Genomic DNA, 20,857 nt, shown 5'->3' on the forward strand with positions numbered 1-20,857 from the left:
AGTGCTGTGAAGGAAGAGTGCAGTGACCTCAGTGAACAAAATGACTGTTGCTCGTCTACACACCCCTCAGTCTGCCAAATGTGACTTCATGCTCCTTTAAGCGCTAACAATAGAATAAAATTACAAATTGTCTTAGGTTAGAAGTGCACCTGTGGTATAAACAAATAGTTCTTTAGGCACATTGTTGTTTCTGTTTATGCCAAAAATATTTCAGGCCTCTAGTTTCTGCCTGCACCCAAACCCCTCATTCTAACCTATTTCCCGAAAGCCATTTTCACATCTTGTTCTTTGGTGCTGTTTCCTCTGTCAGTCTCTGTCCTGAGGCTCATCCTGTTCTCTGCTTGGCTGGGTGAATGAAGCCATGTGAGCCGTCCTGAGCCAGAAATGACCAAAGGCACCTGAAAATAACAGAAGCGTTTCTTCTGTTCCGGAGTTTGGATGTCTGATGGTAGAATCCCAACATATCATAGGTTAGATTCTGGATTGGAATTTCTACCTTGGATTGTATTATTATCAAAAGAATTTAAAATTTTGATATGAGAGTGCTTAATATATTAAATTGGTTATTTTTTGTGAATAATATTTGATGTGTCATCAAAATGCTTCTTTCCTTTTGTCTCCTACTGCCCTTTAATTTTTTTACCATAAAATTATTTTATTATTAATCTAAACTGGATTAGATTAAGAAATCTATTTTTTAATAAAAGAAATTTTTTTCACCACTGCTGGATCAAAACTTAGGTCCTGTGACATTTGACTTCCTTTTAGGATTAGACCATCATCTTAAGTTACTCAAACCATTATATTTCAACTTATAATATTACAGCCACTGGAATAAGAAATTTCAGTCTCCTCTTAGAGGTAAATCTCTTCTCCTTCCCTAACTAAGGCTCATTTTAGAAGGACCACCTTCCTTCAGGGAAGGCAATGTATTTAGCTTCTTCATGCTCTCCTCCTCTTCCTCTCCCAGCTTGCTAACCCTGACTTTTACCCTGAGGTGAAAGTGCAAGGATAGAGACCGAAAAAGAGTAGAAATTTTTTTTTTTACTTTATATAGTAACATCATATTCTGGCTTTTCACTCTCAGAGCCAGAGAGGCGCAGAGAAGAAAACTTCTAAGGGATATTTGAAGATCCCTATCACTGGGGACATCTTGTCTGTAGTCCTCGATTAATGTCAGTTCATCTCAATTCTAGAGTTAACTTGTAACTCAGGCTACAACCCCTGGAAAGCTGTCTGCCTACACCTTGTAGCTACTAGGGTCTGTTTGCACCCTTGGACAGGCCCCGGGATGACCCCATCCAGCTCTGCCTTACTTCTGCCCTGCTCTGGTCCATGGGAAACAATCACATCATTTGCCCTTGGGAGTTCAGCAGCAAATTTCCCAATTCTTTGCCAAAACAGTTTTTCAGACCATCTCTCACTCTATAGATATCCTGGGAGGGAGTCAGACCCCAGCCCACTCTGACCCTCCCATCCATCCTGATGCTGACATCTCATACAAAGTCTTTTAAGAAGTCACTTTAAATTAAATCTGTTTTCTCACAAGGCTGGAGGTGAGAGGGCAAGGTCCCCCAACTCCATCTACTCTAAACACACACCTTGATCTACAGAGTTCCAGAATTCCTTCTCACAAAATCCTTTCTTCCTTCCAGACTCTGACCCCCTTTAATAACCTGCAGCTGACTAAGGGGTTCAAGAATTGTGGCAGTGGTTTGCTAATCTTTGAGCACACCAGGGACACTCATGTCTACTGTTTTCTCCGTAAAGTCTGTGTTTATCTGGAATCTCACTTCAGTGTGCAGCATCTCTTGTATTTGAGGGCCTGGGGAGAAACTTCCACTTTTAATATCCTATTATATAACATTATCATTTCATTAGAGAGTATAGTTCTTATTTTCTTTTTAAAATGAAATATAGGCTAAAAATAAAATGACATGTGTGTTTGTTTGTTTGTTTTCCTAGTAACATCAAATAGTCTTGAGACTATTTTACCTTTTACCTCACTCAGGCCTTCCTCTAGAGAAGGCAGCTCACTAATTTCCAGGCCATCTCAGTCTTTAAGCTCTAAGTGTTGAGAATGTCATCCCTACATTGAAGCAAACTTTGCCTCCCCTAACTTTAGCCCACTGATCCCAATAACATAGAATGCATCTACTTACACTCCTATCCAGTCATCCCTTCATATATTCCCAGTTACTTCCCTTCTCTTGGAACCCTTCCCTGTCCTTATGCTATTCTTCACTTCCAACTAAGGGGAAATAACATCGATGGTATTCATTCTCTCAAGTTTTCTACATTCTTCTTTTCCTAGTTTGTTAGATAAAGCTAATGCGAGGATAATATCTTGATCTCCTTAAGTAGATGTACTTAAGTAAACAATCGCCAGAAGCAAACCAATGAAGATATCATTCAAACTGACCAAATTGGTGTGTCCTCTGGCAGGTCACATAGTTAATATTGGACTTGTTAACAGTAATCTGTGTGTACTTAGAGTAATGTGTCATTTAAGTGTTGAATCATGAGAGTATATGTCATTCTTTAGCTGGTCCAGTATAATGTGAAGTGAAGGCTGCGAGCGTTTGCACTGAACTCACGAATCACCTGATGTTACATATTCCCATCAAAAGAATAAACTGGAAGGAAGTGTTTTCCTACCTCTGCCTTTAATAATAGCCACCACTAGGAGATCACTTACTGTGCGCCCAATGGTGATGCTTAATTGCTTTATGTGGAATATTTCATACAATCCTTTATATAACCCCATGAAGTAGGCACTTTTAAAATCTGTTTTCCAGATGAGGACAGTGACACTTAGAGAGGGTAGGTAAGTTCCCTGAGGGTAGAAAGCTAATAAGTTCTGGTGTAGGGGGAGTTGAACCCAGGCAGTCTCATATGAGGTTTCTTAATCAAATACATCTGGAACTATATTTGCAATGAAATTGTTTAGAAAAAAATTAAAAAAAAAAAAAGATTTGAGGGACTTCCCTGGTGGTCCAGTGGTTAAGACATTGCCTTCCAGTGCACAGGGTTTGCGTTTACTCCCTTGTCAGGAAGATAAGATCCCACATGTCTCTCAGCCAAAAACCAAAAACATAAAACAGAAACAATATTGTAACAAATTCAATAAAGTCTTTAAAATAAAACAAATAAAACATTGCTTAAAAAAAGGGAGGAGGACTTCCCTGGTTTCACAGTAGATAAGAATCCACAGTTACAAGAATCCATAGTTACTGAGCCCGCGTGCCGCCATTACTGAAGACTGCATGCTTTAGGGCCCACTAGGCTGGAGAATCCCAGGGATGGGGGAGCCTGGTGGGCTGCTGTCTATGGGGTCACGCAGAGTCAGACATGACTGAAATGACTTAGCAGCAGCAGCAGCCACAACTAATGAGCTCCTATGCAGCAGCTCCTGAAGCCTGCATGCCCTGGAGTCAGCAAGTTGCACCCGTGAGCCCGCATGCTACAAGCGCAGAAGCCTGTGCACCTAGAGCCTGCGGTCTGCAGAGAGAGAAGCCCATGCACCGCAGCTGCAGAGTGGCCCCGCTCAGTGAGCTCAAGAAGGCCTGCGTGCAGCAAGGAAGACCCAGCGCAGCCAAAAACAAGCAAGAGACAAAACAAGCAACAAGTGCAGCTAAATAAGTAACAAATCATAAACGAGCAGTGTATACAAAAAAAAAAAAAAAGAAAGAAATTTGAATCCAAGGAAACTAAATGGAATGAGACTTTAGAAATTTTGGAAAGGGACACTGAAATCTAAATTTGGATTAATTGATATTGGCATCTTGCCATTTGTCACAAGCACCAGTAGGCACCAGTGCATGGGGATATATCACATTGAGAGGCATTCCTTCTCTCTGAAGGGGAGACACAGGGCTCTCTGCTTCCAGGTCAGCTGAAAAGCTCAGAGGAGCTGGGGGCCTTTCTCCACTTAACATGGACCATCTTTTATGTCAATTAGACGCTGACTTATACACACAGCTTGTTAATGAAGTAGCTTAGTGAGCTTCCTTGTTACAGAGTCTGGTAACCAATTTAACTTGACATTTTAAAAAAGGAAAGGTCATCTGAGGTTTACCTAGGAAAAAGAAGTGGACTCTAAAGCAATGCAAATTGCCCTAGAAGCCAAAGAAGTTTAATGTGATATACTGATATATGCTTGGAAGTTCAAACTATTTCTTACCATAAACCTTAAAAGCTAAAAGAATTGTCTTGACTGAAATCCTGCTCAAACATGCACAGTAGAGCGTCTCCAGATGACAAATATCATTTCAACTCCAACTTCTTTCTCTCTAAACATATATGAACAGTAAACACACATGATATCCCTTATCATAAACAGATTCCAATAATAGCCAACAGGAATAAATGGCATTTCTTTTGTCTTTTAAATTACTGGTTAAAATTTCTACAAACCAGGGGTCCATAAGGGGCACATGGATACAAGAAGGCACCAGGCATTAGCCAGTGTTCCATTTGCTCAGGTCAAAATATCACTATTTGAAGTGATTGTTGACCCCACACCTGAACTGTCAGCTTTAAAATACATACAGCATCTGAACATTCCCTACCACTTCCATTGGTACCATCCCAAGTTAGTCTATCATACTCTTTTGCCTGGATTATTGCTACAGTCTCTTAGTTAGTTTCCCTGGTTCACCCCTGCTCCTTTAGTCTATTCTCAGTCTGGCAGTCGACGTTATCTTGTCAGAAACCTAAGTCAGATTATGCCACTTAGTCCTCTGTTTAAAACCCTGTCATGGCTTCTCATTTCAAAACAGGGAACTCCAGGTTCTTTCACTGACCCACAAGGCCCTGCAGAATCTGCTGATTTCACACCTCCTATACCTCTGATTTCATCTCCTCCTGCTCTGTCTCTCCCACCTTACTCCAGCTACACTGGCCTCTATGTTATTTGAATAGATCAGGTCCACTCATGTCTCAGGACCTTTATACTTGCTGATCCTCTGCCTGGAACACAGAATTCCAGTTATCAGCATGACCCTACTTCATTTTCTTTAGGCCTTGCTCAGATATCATATGATCGCTATTGGCTGTTCCCAGACTCTCTCTCTCTCTTTGCACCCTCAAGATTCCCTCTCCTCCTTCCCACCTTTATTTCTACCCTTAGGCTGACGCCTATCTAACATAAAAAATGTTTATTTAATTATTCTATTTATCTGCTTCTCCACTCTAGAATTTACCTCCATCCAAATTAGGAGTTATTGTTTTACTCCTTTAGACATCCCTTGATCTAGAACAGTGCCTAGCAAGTAGCTGTTTCATAAGCATTTGTGAAATGAATGAACAATTTCTAGATCAGACTGCCATAATCAGGAAATTTGGTTATCTTTACCAAAGTTTTTGGTCATGTCCTAAGATGCAGCCTTTCTCACCTGTCAGTTACATATGGTGAGGGCGTCACACAAATAGACCCATTTCCGCCAGCCGCAACACATGCACACCAAGACGTCTGGCAAAACAGATAGGATTAATCAACACTTACAGACAAATCAAATTTTCTAGATAGGTAAAAGATTTTAACAAGCTTCAAATAAATGATTTTCTTTTAGGTCAGTGGAGGTGTAAGGGTTTTAAATTGCTTTGATCCTCTAAATGAGAAAAGTCATGGAAAATTATACATGAATCCTAAAGAAAGCCCAAATTAAGACCAAAGAAGAAAAAGATCATGGAAATTGGGATGAGTAACAGTTGGAGAAGAAAAAGTTAATTTATCACTGAGATTGCAAATAGCTATAGGAGATGGCAATTTCAGCTAGCTGATCTCTTAGGGGCCCTTCCAGCTCTATAGAGTCTTCACTTATAATTTCCTTGAAACTGGAAGCAGGTCAACATCAGAAGGAAGCTCTCCATAGGGATATAGAATTCCTTTATTTAGAGATCTTTAAATATAGGACAAATGCTCCCTTGAGATAATTTAGATACAGTTAGGTAGTCAGGAGAATTTTAAGGTCGGAGAATTTTAAGGTCAGGAGAATTTTAAGGTTAATTTTAAGGTTATTTTTGTTCTAGTCTCTTAATAACAGTGTCTATTTCCTGGGACCTGTCTTCTCAAGTGAATCTTAAATCTTTCTTTCCTGGAGTTTTGAGGAATTCTGTGGTAGCTCTCTCTTATAAAAAAAAAAAAAAGAAAAATAGAAGTGTGTCCATTTCTTTAGCTAGAAATCAACAGTATTAGTCTGCTTACTAAGAATGTACAGATAACCAGTACAGGTGGCTTAGCGGTAAAGAAACGGCCTGCCAAGCAGGAGACTCGGGTTCGATCCCTGGGTTGGGAAGATTCCCTGAAGAAGGAAATGGTAACCTGCTCCAATATGCTTGCCTGGGAAATCCCGTGGACAGAGGAGCCTGGTGGGCTACAGTCCATGGGGTCGCAAAAGAGTCAGACACAACTTAGCAACTAAACAACATTTATCTTAATTCATCTTACACTATCAGATTAAATTTTGGGTTTTTGAACAATAGACTTAAAAAAATTGTTTCATTTTAGATTTGAAGACAATCTTTTTGTGAGAAAGAGTAAGAGTTCTAACTGACAATAGGAGCCAGTACGTTGTATTGGAAAGAACGTGAATTTGGACATCACACTGACCTAGGAGTCCTGCCTTTGCCTCTTTTTACCCCTATGATTCAGCCTCTCCCAGCCTTACTTTCATTGGTTGTAAAATGGTAAGAATGCTGGCTACTTGCTTCAAGATTATGGGTAGAGTAGAGATTGTGTTTATAAATCAAATGCCACGCAGCACAACAGATTATTCCTGTTATTGTGAGAAGAGTCCGCGAGGCCTTAAAAGGTGTCAGAGACCTGGTAGAACCTTTTGTTCAAGAGGCAACTGCATAGGCAGGCTGCTGACCCAGGATAAAAATAGGAGGAAGCTGCCTTTGAAGTGGCATTAGCACCGCACGCCTCAGATACTGTTGTGCCAGCCACTGCCTCCCTCATGCCAGGACACAGGCAGCAGGGTTAGCCAGAAACATCACCACTGACCTCATCTCTCTGCAAGCTCTGGGTGGGCCAAAGTATAGACTTTTTAGTCTTTTTTTGACAATATTGTAAAGCAGTTATCCTTCAATTAAAAATAAATAATTTTTAAAGTTATATAGATTTCCACTATAGAAAAAAATGAATGATAGGAAAAGTTCAGCTCTCATCAGTTTCTAGAGAGAATTTCACAATAAATAAAGGTGTCAATCCTGTATAAAATAAACAAATTCTTGACTTCGTGGGAGGGTTTTGTAGAGAAAAATTATCAGTGCCTGGTATATAGAAAACACTTCATAAAAGATAGTCATCTTTATTAGTATAAAATTAATATTTATCCTATATCTCATTTGAATTATGATAAATTACCAAACCCACTTAAAATGTGTTTAACTGTGTGAATATACCTTTAGCTGTTCCTAATATTCTAAACACCTTTCTTTCCTGAAACAAATCCAGGTAACCATCTTCTCCCTCACTCATTCACAAAAATAAAAGTTACCATGAATATACATTTATCTTTAGAAGGAAAGTAAGAATAAGAGATCGTTTCTATAGCGTATGTGCCTGCTGTTTGAAGTAGAGCTAATACCACTCAAGCAAACTTGTTTCCCAACTCGAGTGACTTTTGCTTTCTCAGAGGAAAATTTTATCAGCTAAGATATTAAGAATTCCTAAGATATATGTGGATGCTAGAGAAAAGCTTGCTTGGGCCCTTTGCATGATAACATTCTCCAGATTTCCCACTGGCAGATTTTTAAGCAATCCTTCGATAACAACTCCTGATTACATTTATAAAACTGGAAAATCAAGCTGCTTAATATCAGTGACAGACACATCAACAACTACACAACGAGTGACATTATTTCATAAGGATGTGGAGATACAGCATGAGGGAAATGACTTACTTGATCTTCGTAACTGTTTTTCTATTAAATTTCCAAGCTTATTAAGTGGATGCTTTGGTTCTTATTCCGGGCCGTGGGGAAAATGTTTAACACAATGTTTGTTGGGAAGTTTAAGATTTAGTGCCAATTCATATGTATGTTTCCTTTGTCAAAAACATGGCCTAGAGTGATGTTTAAAATTGGGAATAAAAAAATATAAGCCTTCATCTGGAAAATCACCTACTTGTTTTCTTAAGTACAGAGGAGATAAAAATTTTGCTTAATTGCCTAACCATATCTCTCTGGTACAAGTGATGAATTTTACTTAATGATATCTTTCTTGTTTGAGGGACTTTACACAGTAATTTCATGTATCTCATTTCATTTTAAAGACACAGGAATGGCATAAAGTGAGATTTTCAAATGAATAGATAGAAGACCACTAAGGCGGATAATAGATGAAAGCAGAGTGTACCCTGATGGTGTGCTTTTCAAATGCAAACAGGAAATATGGAAACATGTTCTAACAGAAGGGTCCAGGTACCTTCCTTCAAAATAGGAAGTATTTACTTTACTTGAAAATACTAATCCTGGGTATAAATGTAATCCCATGAATGGTTCAAGGGAATGACTCATAAGTGTTAGTTAGGATGGTTGTCTACTTGTCAAACGTTCAAAATTAGAGAGCACATATTTAACTTTGTCTTTGGCATTAGCTGTTATTACAGCTTTTCCTGTTGGCATAGCTTTCTTAAAGCACTTACAAAACAGCAATATATAGTTATCTAGACATAACATTGCATATTAATACTATAGCGAATTTCTATATGTAGACCACTCATTTATTCAAAAGATCTCATTCCCTGTTATTTCCCTGACCACTCCTCATTTCCCAAACTCACCTTCAATTTGATATGATGTTAATAAATTACTGACTATCCAACTGCTAAACAATTGTTTCACTTTCAGTACTGACTCATGCAAACATACAGATGAATGAACAAAAGCCTTATGATCAGCTACAAACACTTCATCAGCCCTCTAAGCCACTTTGGTTGTGTAGTCTTAGTCTAATATAAAAGGTAAATTCTTCTGGAGGTAGTAACATGTCTAGGCCCTTGTAAATACACATTGGAGATTGGGAGAAGAAGAAAAGAGATCCTTCAGTAAGATATATGTTTAAAGTTCTTATGCAACTACCCATTAAAAAAAAAAAAAATCCTGGGGAAGAGAAGGGGGAAAAAATGTTCAAGAGCTTATCTATTTGCAAAAAGATTTCTTACACCAGCCAACAAGTACCTCTCAAGCCTGTTTTGATGGTTGTTTCCTAATTCTGTCCTTGTTCTTAATCTTGCTTCTTTCAATATTCATAAATCTAATGAAGATAAGTCCTTTTTAACATATAGTTTTAACACATAGTTAATAGATCAAGTGACCACTGACCAGCTGAAATCACACATGTTAGTGACCTGGGCTGGAACTTCTGTGTGTTTTAGCCGAGAGGAAACTCATGTCCCAGTTCTTTCACGTTTTACAGAGCCTGAAGGAAGTGTGGGTAGGGGCAGCAGCTCTTGCAATTTCTCATTGTGGGTCACATAGTCCCCAGTGAAATGCAGCTTTGATGTTACAACTGGTTGTCTAGATCAGTGCATTTTTTGCAAAAATGAAGTCTAATAAGACAAAATGAAGTCTGACAATGCAGTGCCTCCCCACAATACACTGACAATTAAAAGTCTATGCACCATTCACAAAATAAGATTTTGATTTTGACCACAGTTGACAGTGGTAGGTAGAATATTACAGAAGTTTGAGGGGGAAAAAGGGACAAAACAGAGATTGAAGAGTAAAGAAAAAAGATAAATATTAAATGGTTCTTTTAAAAGATTGCTTTTTGTATGAACGCACAATGCATTTGAAATAATTTTATAAACTGGAACATGTGCGTTCTAACAGCAAAGGATAGAGATCTAGTGATTGAGGTGAAATGATTAGCCAAGAGCAGTAGAAGTTCTGCTTTACAGCATTACAAACCCTTTTCTTACTTTACCTAAGGGAGCCTGACTTCTGCCCTAGGACTAGAGGTGTCTCTGAGTTTCAGAATGCTCCCTTCTCAGGAAGAGTGTGTGTGTGTGTGTGTGTGTGTGTGTGTGTGTGTGTGTGTGTGTAGAATAGTCAGGAAGAATTATAATCATTTTACAGACACTGGAGCTAAAGCAAATCCTCTAGTCAGTGCTTCAGGGAAAAAAATTATTCTCTAACCTCCTACTCTCTCATTAGTAAAATGACATTTTCATTTTAAGCTATTTTGCTTCAGCTACTGGAATTAAAGTGAGAAGGAACAAACAAATTCTGTCTAGTCAGGTTTTAAACTGACCTTGGTTTTTAAAACACTTAGCTACATCAAAATATTCACAACACTTAAAAACCCAAATCTTCTTAAGGAGCTGCTGCTGTTGCTGCTAAGTTGCTTCAGTTGTGCCCGACTCTGTGCGACCCCATAGACGGCAGCCCATCAGGCTCCCCCGTCCCTGGGATTCTCCAGGCAAGAACACTGGAGTGGGTTGCCATTTCCTTCTCCAATACATGAAAGTGAAAAGGGAACGTGAAGTAGCTCAGTCGTTTCTGACTCTTAGTGACCCCATGGACTGCAGCCCACCAGGCTCCACCGTCCATGGGATTTTCCAGGCAAGAGTACTGGAGTGGGGTGCCATTGCCTTCTCCGCTTAAGGAGCTATGTATATGTAAAATTATAAAATCTTAAAGATGGAAAGCATTTTAGGGATCCCACAGTCAGGCTTTCATGAGGTACAGGAGTTCCTGTTACAACACACCTGATAGGCACTGCATTGGGGACACACAGGCTATGAACACGGATAAACTTGGATTCAGCCATGGAGTCTGCTACCCTACTGGCTAGGTGACTTTGGACTATTTTCTTAAGCTATCTGAGCTTTGATTTCCTTATCAGTTAAAAAAATGAGGATAATTTCCACCCAATAATGTTGTTGTGAAATTAAAACTAAATACATATACTAAGGCCTGTAACACATTTTATGGCTAATATATTAGTTCCTTTTCCATTCCTTCTCTGCAATTTTTTGAAGTTTTCTTAAATTAAACTGAAATTTACTGTCTTATGCTGCTAAGTCACTTCAGTCGTGTCTGACTCTGTGTGACCCCATAGACGGCAGCCCACCAGGCTCCCCTGTTCCTGGGATTCTCCAGGCAAGAACACTGGAGTGGTTTGCCATTTCGACTTCCATTCATTAGTCCTGTTTTTCTTTTTCACCAGTGGAGACCTTTACTCTCTCATCCATACCAAAGTGGCTCAAATACCCAGCTCTCCTACCTCCTTTTAGTCTTTACCCTTCCCACTGGTAAATGTATAAACATATATCTCATAATACAGAACTTCCAGACACATCACCATCTTTTTAGTTTTAGAAATAAACTGTACTGCATCAAAGGCCTGAAAACAATACTCTTGTTGGGATCAAAGCTGCTACTCAATGGGCCTACCCGTTCCTTTGTTCCATTCACCCCTCTAATGTCTAAACAGCCTCTTTACTGATTTAGTGTTTTGTCAATCCACCACGCCATTTGGCTCTCTTAAGTTTAAACAAAAATATTGGAATTTTTTCCTGTGATCCATAAAGTGCACAAACTTCTTTTTAGTTTTGAAGATTGTACCATCATGTTTGTTTTCTTTTTAAAAACTAATTAGCATTCAAAGTGCTTCAAAATTCTCCTTTAGTCTAGATCCCAAAATAAGACTGTTTTGATTATTGCCAGAGAGATTTCAGCTTGTTATTAGTAAGAACATTTTTGATTGGAGATAAGAGACTGTACTGCCCGACGGCCAAGGGAAGTCATACAATCCTTTTCCCCAGAGATAAGAAAAATCAGCCAAGGAACTTTGTACAGTCTCTTCTCTGGATGATAAAATTGTATCATTCTATTCCTAGAAATATTTATTCTGAGACTTGATGAGAAGCAGAGGGTCAGATAAAACCACATCTCAAGGTCCTGTTTATTCTTTTATTTAAAAAAAACAAATTTAAAAGACTGTTCAAAGCAAATTATTTGCTACAGACTGTAGAATGGCTGCCTGTGAAGCACTTTCTGATCGGAAAGGGAATTTGCTGCCACCTCCTGGGCCTTTATGATAAAGTCGTCAAGATCAGCAGCACTTCAGGGCCTGTACGCTTCAGACAATGTCAAGAGCGTTGGAAAGCAGGTGCTGTTTACAAGTCTGGCTATCCCAGACTGAATGAACTGGAAACTATTTATGGGTTTTAAAGAATAAAGTTGAATTCAGTGTTTAGCGAGTTAGAAAACTGATATTAAACTGTGGTTCGCAATCTGTTAGCATTAGAATCATCCAGGGTAAATGTTACAAAAACAAATTCCTGGGCCCCACTTTTCTTTCTTTGCTAAGTCACTTCAGTCGTGTCCGACTCTGTGCGACCCCATAGACAGCAGCCCACCAGGCTCTCCCGTCCCTGGGATTCTCCAGGCAAGAACACTGGAGTGGGTTGCCATTTCCTCCTCCAACGCATGAAAGTGAAAAGTGAAAGGGAAGTCGCTCAGTCGTGTCCGACTCTTAGCGACCCCATGGACTGCAGCCTACCAGGCTCCTCCATCCATGGGGTTTTCCAGGCGAGAGGGGCTACTAAATCAGAATTTCCATGCGGCAAGAGGAATCTTAATTTTCCCCTTGGAACAAAAGTTGGAAACCATATGTTAGGATACTGTGAAGGCAATAGTTTGCAAACACTGGAACACTGTATATCAAGGAAATAGTAGTAACTGGTGAATTGAAGTGTAACAGTGAAATGAAAAGTTCTACAAGATATATTTTGGTTTGCTCTCAATTTCAGTAATACCACCCGAAGTGAATTGTGACATTTTTCTGGATATTTCATAATGTTGTAGAATTTAAAATATATTTAGCCCATATTGAGTTTCTATGAAGAATTATAATTGGCACCATCTGATCGGAGAAAGCAATGGCATGCCGCTCCAGTACTCTTGCCTGGAAAATCCCATGGACTGAGGAGCCTGGTGGGCTGCAGTCCATGGGGTCACTAAGAGTTGGGCACGACTGAGCAACTTCACTTTCACTTTTCATTTTCATGCACTGGAGAAGGAAATGGCAGCCCACTCCAGTGTTCTTGCCTGGAGAATCCCAGGGACGGGGGAGCCTGGTGGGCTGCTGTCTATGGGGTCGCACAGAGTTGGACACGACTGAAGCAACTTAGCAGCAGCAGATAAGCATTAACAAGTAGTCCAGTGGGCCAGACAATCAGTAAACTCTGAATGTGATTAAAAAACAAACTTCCAGCTAAGGGGTGATATACTTTAAATTAGCATTTCATTTATACAGTCCAGCCTACTCCGTAGTAATTTTTTAGCTCTTGGGGATGGTTTTATGACTATTTCTTTGTCAGTCTGATATATGCTAGCACACACACACAAACCATGCAAGGAAGAGACCTTGTTATTTTTTACTTTTTAAGAAAAAGTGTAGCAAAATGGCACAAAGGGAAAACTAAAGTCAATTTAACTGTATTTGGAACGAAAGATATTTTAGATTCAGATAAAGTTTTCAGAATCTCATCTTGTGATCTTTCTCTCTTCTACATCAGTCCCAACTTCTGGTTCTGACGCAGAAGAATTCTAAAGTAACAGAAAACCCACAAAAATTCCCTGGGTTTTAAAGTCAGCTGGAATTTTAGGTTCCTCCCTATATCAGTCACTCAGCTTCTGAGAACTGTTTTTCGTCCCTTGCCCTGTGAACTGGGAGTCTACTCTGTTTAGACAGAGGTTTCACTCTTTCCGGTTTTGGAAACTGATCATGCTTCTCAGGCAAGGGGATCAATTACTCTAAAGAGGCCATTTTGCCGACCCTTTGTCCTGGGACAGTGTTGGGGCAGAGCGATAAGAACAGCTGTTTGCTGCACCTTCAGAGGCAGGCAGACTCTGTCAGAGCCCCAGCTGCTGCAGGCCTGAACTGGGTGGCTTCGGAGATTGGGATGCCACTTTCTGTGCGGTAGACCTAACTGAGCTTCAGCTATCCTCCTAGATGGGCTTCCCCCACGGCTCAGCTGCTAAGGAATACACCTGCAATACAGGAGACCTGGGTTCGATCCCTGGGTTGGGAAGATCCCCTGGAGAAGCGAATGGTTACACACTCCAGTATCCTCGCCTGGAGAATTCCATGTATAGTCCATGCGGTCGCAAAGAGTTGGACACGACTGAACAACTTTCACTTTCACATCCTGCTAGAACCTTGCTCAGGATACCAGCTATCCTATTTTGAGAATATATTTCATCTACAAGCATTTCCCCGTAAGAATTCTCTCTATATTGCCACATACACCACACTTGTTTTCTTTAATATTGGTACTTTGAACTGAACACAGTCCCTTTATAGCAGAGTCTCAAAGCTGAAATTGTTTCTTTTTTAAAAATATATGTATATATTATACCAGTCTGTTTGAATCCTGGGCTTATCCTTGTACTACAACATTTCTATACAATAGATGAAGACAAAGCAGAAAAAGTTGACCAATAGGCTGACTACAGAGCAATATAAAATATAAAGCTTAGGTAAGAAGAAAACAGTAGAGAAGAAACAAAGATCTCCCAGTAAAATACTCCTGGGGATAGATTATTCTTCGTGTCCATATCAGATTCATGCAGACATGGCTTTTTCTATTTTTGTTCTTTTAGATTCCTTAAACTGGGATTCATATGAACAAGGAAAACAAATGTTTAATTATCATGTGTGTTTTCCTTCTTGGAAGTTTTTGAAATAGTAGCTATTGTTAGTGAAGTGCCCTTTACAAGAATATTAATAGCTAACATATGTTGAATGCTTTCTCTGTGCCAGGCCCTGTTTTTTTATACACATAAACATACTGGTTTGTCTCATCTTCACAACTTGTGAGATACACCTATTATTCTCTCCATATCACAGCAGAGGGTACTGAGACACAGACACACTAAATCATTATCATTAGCTTAATGTCTTCCAACTAGCAATTCCTGGAATTTAGCAGCAGGCATTTTGGCTTACCACATGCTTTCCCGCTACAAAATGTCTCTGTATGCTTGGTGTTTATGTGTATGCCTCACCTAATCATAGGTGAATTTCACCTAAGAAATGGTTATCTTTTGCTTCCCCTAAGTCAAGTTAGGCCTTTTATATATTATTTTAATTTAAATATTTGCAGAACAATTTTTCTGCATTATTATTACTAAAATTTGAGGAATTTCTCATCACTATTTTCCCCCCTTAATTTACCTGGTATAAATTAGCATAGCTGGGCTTCCTTGGTGGCTCAGATGGTAATAAATCTGCCTGCAATGCAGAAGATGTGGGTTCAATCCCTGGGTCAGGAAGATCCCCTGGAGAAGAGAGTGGCTACCCGCTCTAATATTCTTGCCTGAAGAATTCCCTGGACAGAGGAGACTGGTGGGCTACAGTCCATGGGGTCACAAAGAGTTGGACACATCTGAGCAACTAACACAGTAATATATGATGGCTGGAAGTGAGTATCCGTGGAATTTAGTCCAACGCATCAATGGTCATAGCAAACACCCTCTTCCAATAACACGAGAAGACTCTACACATGGACATCACCAGATGGTCAACACCGAAATCAGATTGATTATATTCTTTGCAGCCAAAGATGGAGAAGCTCTACATAGTCAGCAAAAACAAGATGGGGAGCTGACTGTGGCTCAGATCATAAGCTCCTTATCACCAAATTCAGACTTAAATTGGAGAAAGTGGGGAAAACCACTAGACCATTCAGGTATGACCTAAATCAAATCCCTTGTGAGTATACAGTGTAAGTGAGAAATAGATTTAAGGGACTAGATCTGATAGACAGAGTGCCTGATGAACTATGGATGGAAGTTCACGACATTGTACAGGAGACAGGAATCAAGACCATCCCCAAGAAAAAGAAATGTAAAAACAGCAAAATGGCTATCTGAGGAGGCCTTACAAATAGCTGTGAAAAGAAGAGAAGCAAAAAGCAAAGGAGAAAAGGAAAGATGTACCCATTTGAATGTAGAGTTCCAAGGAATAGCACAGAGAGATAAGAAAGCCTTCCTCAGTGATCAATGCAAAGAAATAGAGGAAAACAATAGAATGGGAAAGACTAGAGATCTCTTCAAGAAAATTAAACATACCAAGGGAATATTTCATGCAAAGATGGGCTCAATAAAGGACAGAAATGGTATGGATCTAACAGAAGCAGAAGATATTAGAAAGAGGTGGCAAGAATACACAGAACTAAACAAAAAAGATCTTCACGACCCATATAATCATGATGGTGTGATCACTCACCTAAAGCCAGAAATCCTGGAATGTGAAATCACAAACAAAGCTAGTGGATGTGATGGAATTCCAGTTGAGTTATTTCAAATCCTAAAAGGTGATGCTGTGAAAGTGCTGCACTCAATATGTCAGCAAATTTGGAAAACTCAGCAGTAGCCACAGGACTGGAAAAGGTCAGTTTTCATTCCAGTCCCAAAGAAAGGCAATGCCAGAGAATGATCAAACTACTGCACGATTGCTCTTATCTCACACACTAGTAAAGTAATGCTCAAAATTCTCCAAGCCAAGCTTCAGCAATACGTGAACCGTGAACTTCCTGATGTTCAAGCTGGTTTTAGAAAAGGCAGAGGAACCAGAGATCAAATTGCCAGCATCTGCTGGATCATCGAAAAAGCAAGAGAGTGCCAGAAAGACGTCTATTTCTGCTTTATTGACTATGCCAAAGCCTTTGACTGCATGGATCATGATAAACTGTGGAAAATTCTGAAGGAGATGGGAATACCAGACCACCTGACCTGCCTCTTGAGAAATCTGTTAGAATTGGACATAGAATAGCAAACAGACTGGTTCCAAATAGGAAAAGGAGTACGTCAAGGCTGTATATTGTCACCCTGCTTATTTAACTTCTATGCAGAGTACATCATGAGAAACGCTGGGCTGGAAGAAACACAAGCTGGAATCAAGATTGCCGGGAGAAATAACAATAACCTCAGATATGCAGATGACACCACCCTTATGGCAGAAAGTGAAGAAGGGCCTCTTGATGAAAGTGAGAGTGAAAAAGTTGGCTTAAAGCTCAACATTCAGAAATCTAAGATCATGGCATCTGGTCCCATCACTTCATGGCAAATAGATAGGGAAACAGTGGAAACAGTGTCAGACTTTATTTTGGGGGACTCCAAAATCACTGCAGATGGTGACTGCAGCCATGAAATTAAAAGACGCTTACTCCTTGAAAGGAAAGTTATGACCAACCTAGACAGCATATTAAAAAGCAGGGACATTACTTTGTCAGCAAAGGTTCGTCTAGTCAAGGCTATCGTTTTTCCAGTAGTCATGTATGGATGTGAGAGTTGGACTATAAAGAAAGCTGAGTGCCGAAGAATTGATGCATTTGAACTGTGGTGTTGGAGAAGACTCTTGAGAGTCCTTTGGACTGCAAGAAGATCCAACCAGTCCATCCTAAAGGAGATCAGTCCTGGGTGTTCATTGGAAGGACTGACATTGAAGCTGAGACTCCAATGCTTTGTCCACGTCATGCGAAGAGTTGAGTCATTGAAAAAGACCCTGATGCTGGGAAAGATTCAGGGCAGGAGGAGAAGGGGATGACAGAGGATGAGATGGTTGGATGGCATCACCAACTCAATGCAGATGAGTCTGAGTAAACTCTAGAAGTTGGTGATGGACAGGGAGGCCTGGCGTGCCTCAGTTCATGGGGTCACAAAGAGTCGGACACAACTGAGCAACTGAACTGAACTGAACTGATCAATTGTAACAAGCGAAATATTAAGCTTCCCCCAGCATTTTTGAGTTATAAGCAAACAGGCTGATGGAAGTAAAAAACATAGTTTTCCCCTTGTACCTGTTCAAAAGTGTCTATCATTTGGGGCTATCAAAGCTTTTTCAACATTTCTTTGATTTAGAAGGTTTTGAGTTATTCCTGAGATAGGTGTCGCTTATCGCCTCTGATGGGTAACTTCTTTTATATATAGTGACCTTTGTCTTTTTGTGATCAAGGGCAGTAATGTAGCCATGTGATTTGGTTAGAGAAGGGGTCTGGAGTCTGTTGGGTCTTGATCAGCCCCATCACTTAGACAGGTTCCTTATCTTCACTGTATTTTCTCATCTGTAAAATAGCATGATAATGGTACTTTCCTCATATGCTAGTCATTTTGTGATGACTGTGAAAGCTAACATTTGTCAAGTATTTAGAATGACACCTAGCATATAGTAAGCCCTCAAAATTATCACTTTATTAATGGCTCTACAATTTTAAATCAAGGCCGTGAAACTCTCCAAAATATATGAGGGTTTTTTTTGTTTTTGTTTTTACGATTAACTTAGAAGTTCACATCTTTTCTCCTTGAAATTTACACTAGTTCTTTAGGAGATGTTTTCAAAATGACAATTAGACATAGTTTAAAACAAATACAAACAAAAACCCAAAGCTAAAAAAACAAAGAACTACTAGAAAAATATAAGGTATAAAACTGCCCTTTCTGGGAACTTTTTGACAGAAATAACCTTTTGAGAAAACTTCCATCGAGGGTGTTGTGGCAAGAAAGGTTTGCTGCTTCATCCATACCCAGGGTGAATGCGTGCGAGTTCAGCCAAAAGAGACTTCATGGAACTCCAAGATTCCAGTGACGACTACGCTTTTAGACATATTTGAAACACTGAAAACTTGTGACTCTGTCAGCATTATTCTGTTTAGAATTATCCTTGTTGAAATGTCTCAAGTTCTTATTGGTTTAGTAGCAAGCCAAGCTGCATGCTGATTCATCATGATAAGAAAGTTCCTTGAATTACTTTTAGTGGGAAAGGCATGAAGGGTAGCACTTCCTTTTATGTAGAGCCTTTGATTTTTTTTTTTTAAATGACATTCCTCACTACCCGCAGCCCATAAATGTCACCTTTTCATCCTGAAAGAAAAGTGAAAGAATTTTGGGAATTCAAAAATACAAAATCACTGTGAAATCTATTTCCACTTATAAAACAGAGGCTTCTTTTTAGACTGGTTTTTCACTTCCCACATATTATTATAGCATCTGATTTTATAAGCAATCTTATGAAAGTAGTGGGGTACTTTCTAATGTCACTCAACATAGTAAAAGCCATCCATTAAGCATATACAGTGGGCTGTTGGTGGGTAGTTTGGTGAAGATACAATTAACAGGTCTCAGAGAGTGGGACATGTTCATGTCGTACTGAAGGGAGAGCCTGGGCTTGGGTGTCAGATAAGTATGTAGTTCCAACCCTAGCCCACTACTTGTAAGCTTGATGATTGCCAGACAAGTTGGTTAGCCTCTCTGAGCTTCAGATACCTCACCTATGAATGGAAGTAATAGTGCCTTCACTTTCAGGGTAATTCTGAGTAAATTAAACCACAATGTCATTGGTTAAGGGTGTAGGTCGACATGAAATCCAGGATCCGCTGCTTAATACTGTGTGATCTTGGGCAAGATATTCAGCCTGTTTGTGCCTCAGAATCCCATCTATAAACTGGGGATTATGGTGATACCTATCTCATAAGGACTGCTGATTGTAAAAGGTAATTTGTGGTGGTTACCAAAGGGGTGGAGGTATGGGCGGGCAAAATGGGTGAAGGTGGTTAAAGGTACAAACTACCAGTTACAAAATAAATAAGTCCTGGGGATATTGTGTAGCATGTAACTGCAATTAACAATGAAAAAAAAGGTGAAAAAGTTAGTTGCTGTCATGTCTGACTCATTGTGACCACAAGGACTGTAGCCTGCCAGGCTCCTCTGTCCATGGAATTCTCCAGGCAAGAATGCGGGAGTGAGTAAGCATTCCCTTCTCCATGGTGTCTTCCCAACCCAGGGATAGAACCTGGATCTGACATACTGCAGGCATATTCTTTACCATCTGAGCCACCAGGGAAGCCCATAGTTAAGAATACTGTATTGTATATTTGAAAGTCGCTAAGAGAGTAGATTTTTAAAGTTCTTATCGTAAGGAAAAAAATTTGTAACTATGCGTGATGATGGATGTTATAGCTGCGCTTAACTGTGATGATCAATTTGCAATATATACTAATATCAAATTATTATATTGTACACCTGAAACTAATAGTAATATACTGTTATATGTCAATTATATCTCCATTTTTTTTTTTTAAAGAGAGAATCTATGAAGATACTTGGGACAACTCAGGGCCCAAAGTTTGTGCTCAGTTAATGTTAGGTATTATAATTTACATAAAATATTTATGACCATTCCTGGCTTTTAGTAGAAACTTAATACATCATCCCCTCACCCTATCTTTTCCTTAGATCTTATGAGATTGTGTGAATGACTATTACAGCTTACATCCCCACCCATGTCATCTGTACTTGAACTGTAATCTAAACTCAGGCTCTTTGTATGGTCTCGAGAACAGACTATTCCACTAACTAAAGATATCAAAGACTCTCTCTGACTTCTAAAATGTCTCCTGAAGAACAATTTAACATACTTACTGTTGTTTTTTGATATTTAGTTCCAAGAAGAAAATTTTTCTTAATTTATTCCCTAAATGTGCATTTCTTTTCAACTTAGAGCTAATTGTGATCTTGAACAACTAATAATAGTTATCAGGAAGCTCAAGAAGTAGGGGCTATGAGGGCAGGATTCCTCCATGGTATATTGGAATGTTATTATTTTAAATATTATTATGACTATTACCAGGTAGAGGGAGAAGGGGCTTCCCTGGTAGCTTAGACTGTAAAGAATCCACCTGGAATGTGGAAAGCCTGAGTTTGATCCCTGGGTTGGGAAGATCCCCTGGAGGAGGGCATGGCAACCCACTCCAGTACTCTTGCCTGAAGAACCCCTATGGACAGAGGAGCCTGGCGGGCTATAGTCCATGGGGTTGCAAAGAGCTGGACACAATTG

The 20,857-nt window shown here is 39.5% G+C and overlaps 1 protein-coding gene across 3 annotated transcripts in view; it reads right to left on the bottom strand.

Moving 5' to 3' along the window:
• The window catches only part of SYNPO2 (synaptopodin 2), a 205,707-nt gene that overhangs the window by 6,595 nt on the left and 178,255 nt on the right, over nt 1–20,857 (bottom strand). The window contains exon 5 of one of the 3 annotated variants that reach the window (XM_012179416.4): nt 18,190–18,885. The exons of the other annotated variants lie outside the window; for them this stretch is intronic. Within the exon in view, the coding sequence (XP_012034806.3) occupies nt 18,853–18,885 (33 nt within the window). The 3' untranslated portion in view covers nt 18,190–18,852. Of the gene's footprint in view, nt 1–18,189; nt 18,886–20,857 lie in introns of those variants that run through there. 3 annotated transcript variants of the gene reach the window in all.

Source organism: Ovis aries, chromosome 6 (genome assembly GCF_016772045.2).
Source record: "Ovis aries strain OAR_USU_Benz2616 breed Rambouillet chromosome 6, ARS-UI_Ramb_v3.0, whole genome shotgun sequence".
NCBI lineage: Eukaryota > Metazoa > Chordata > Mammalia > Artiodactyla > Bovidae > Ovis > Ovis aries.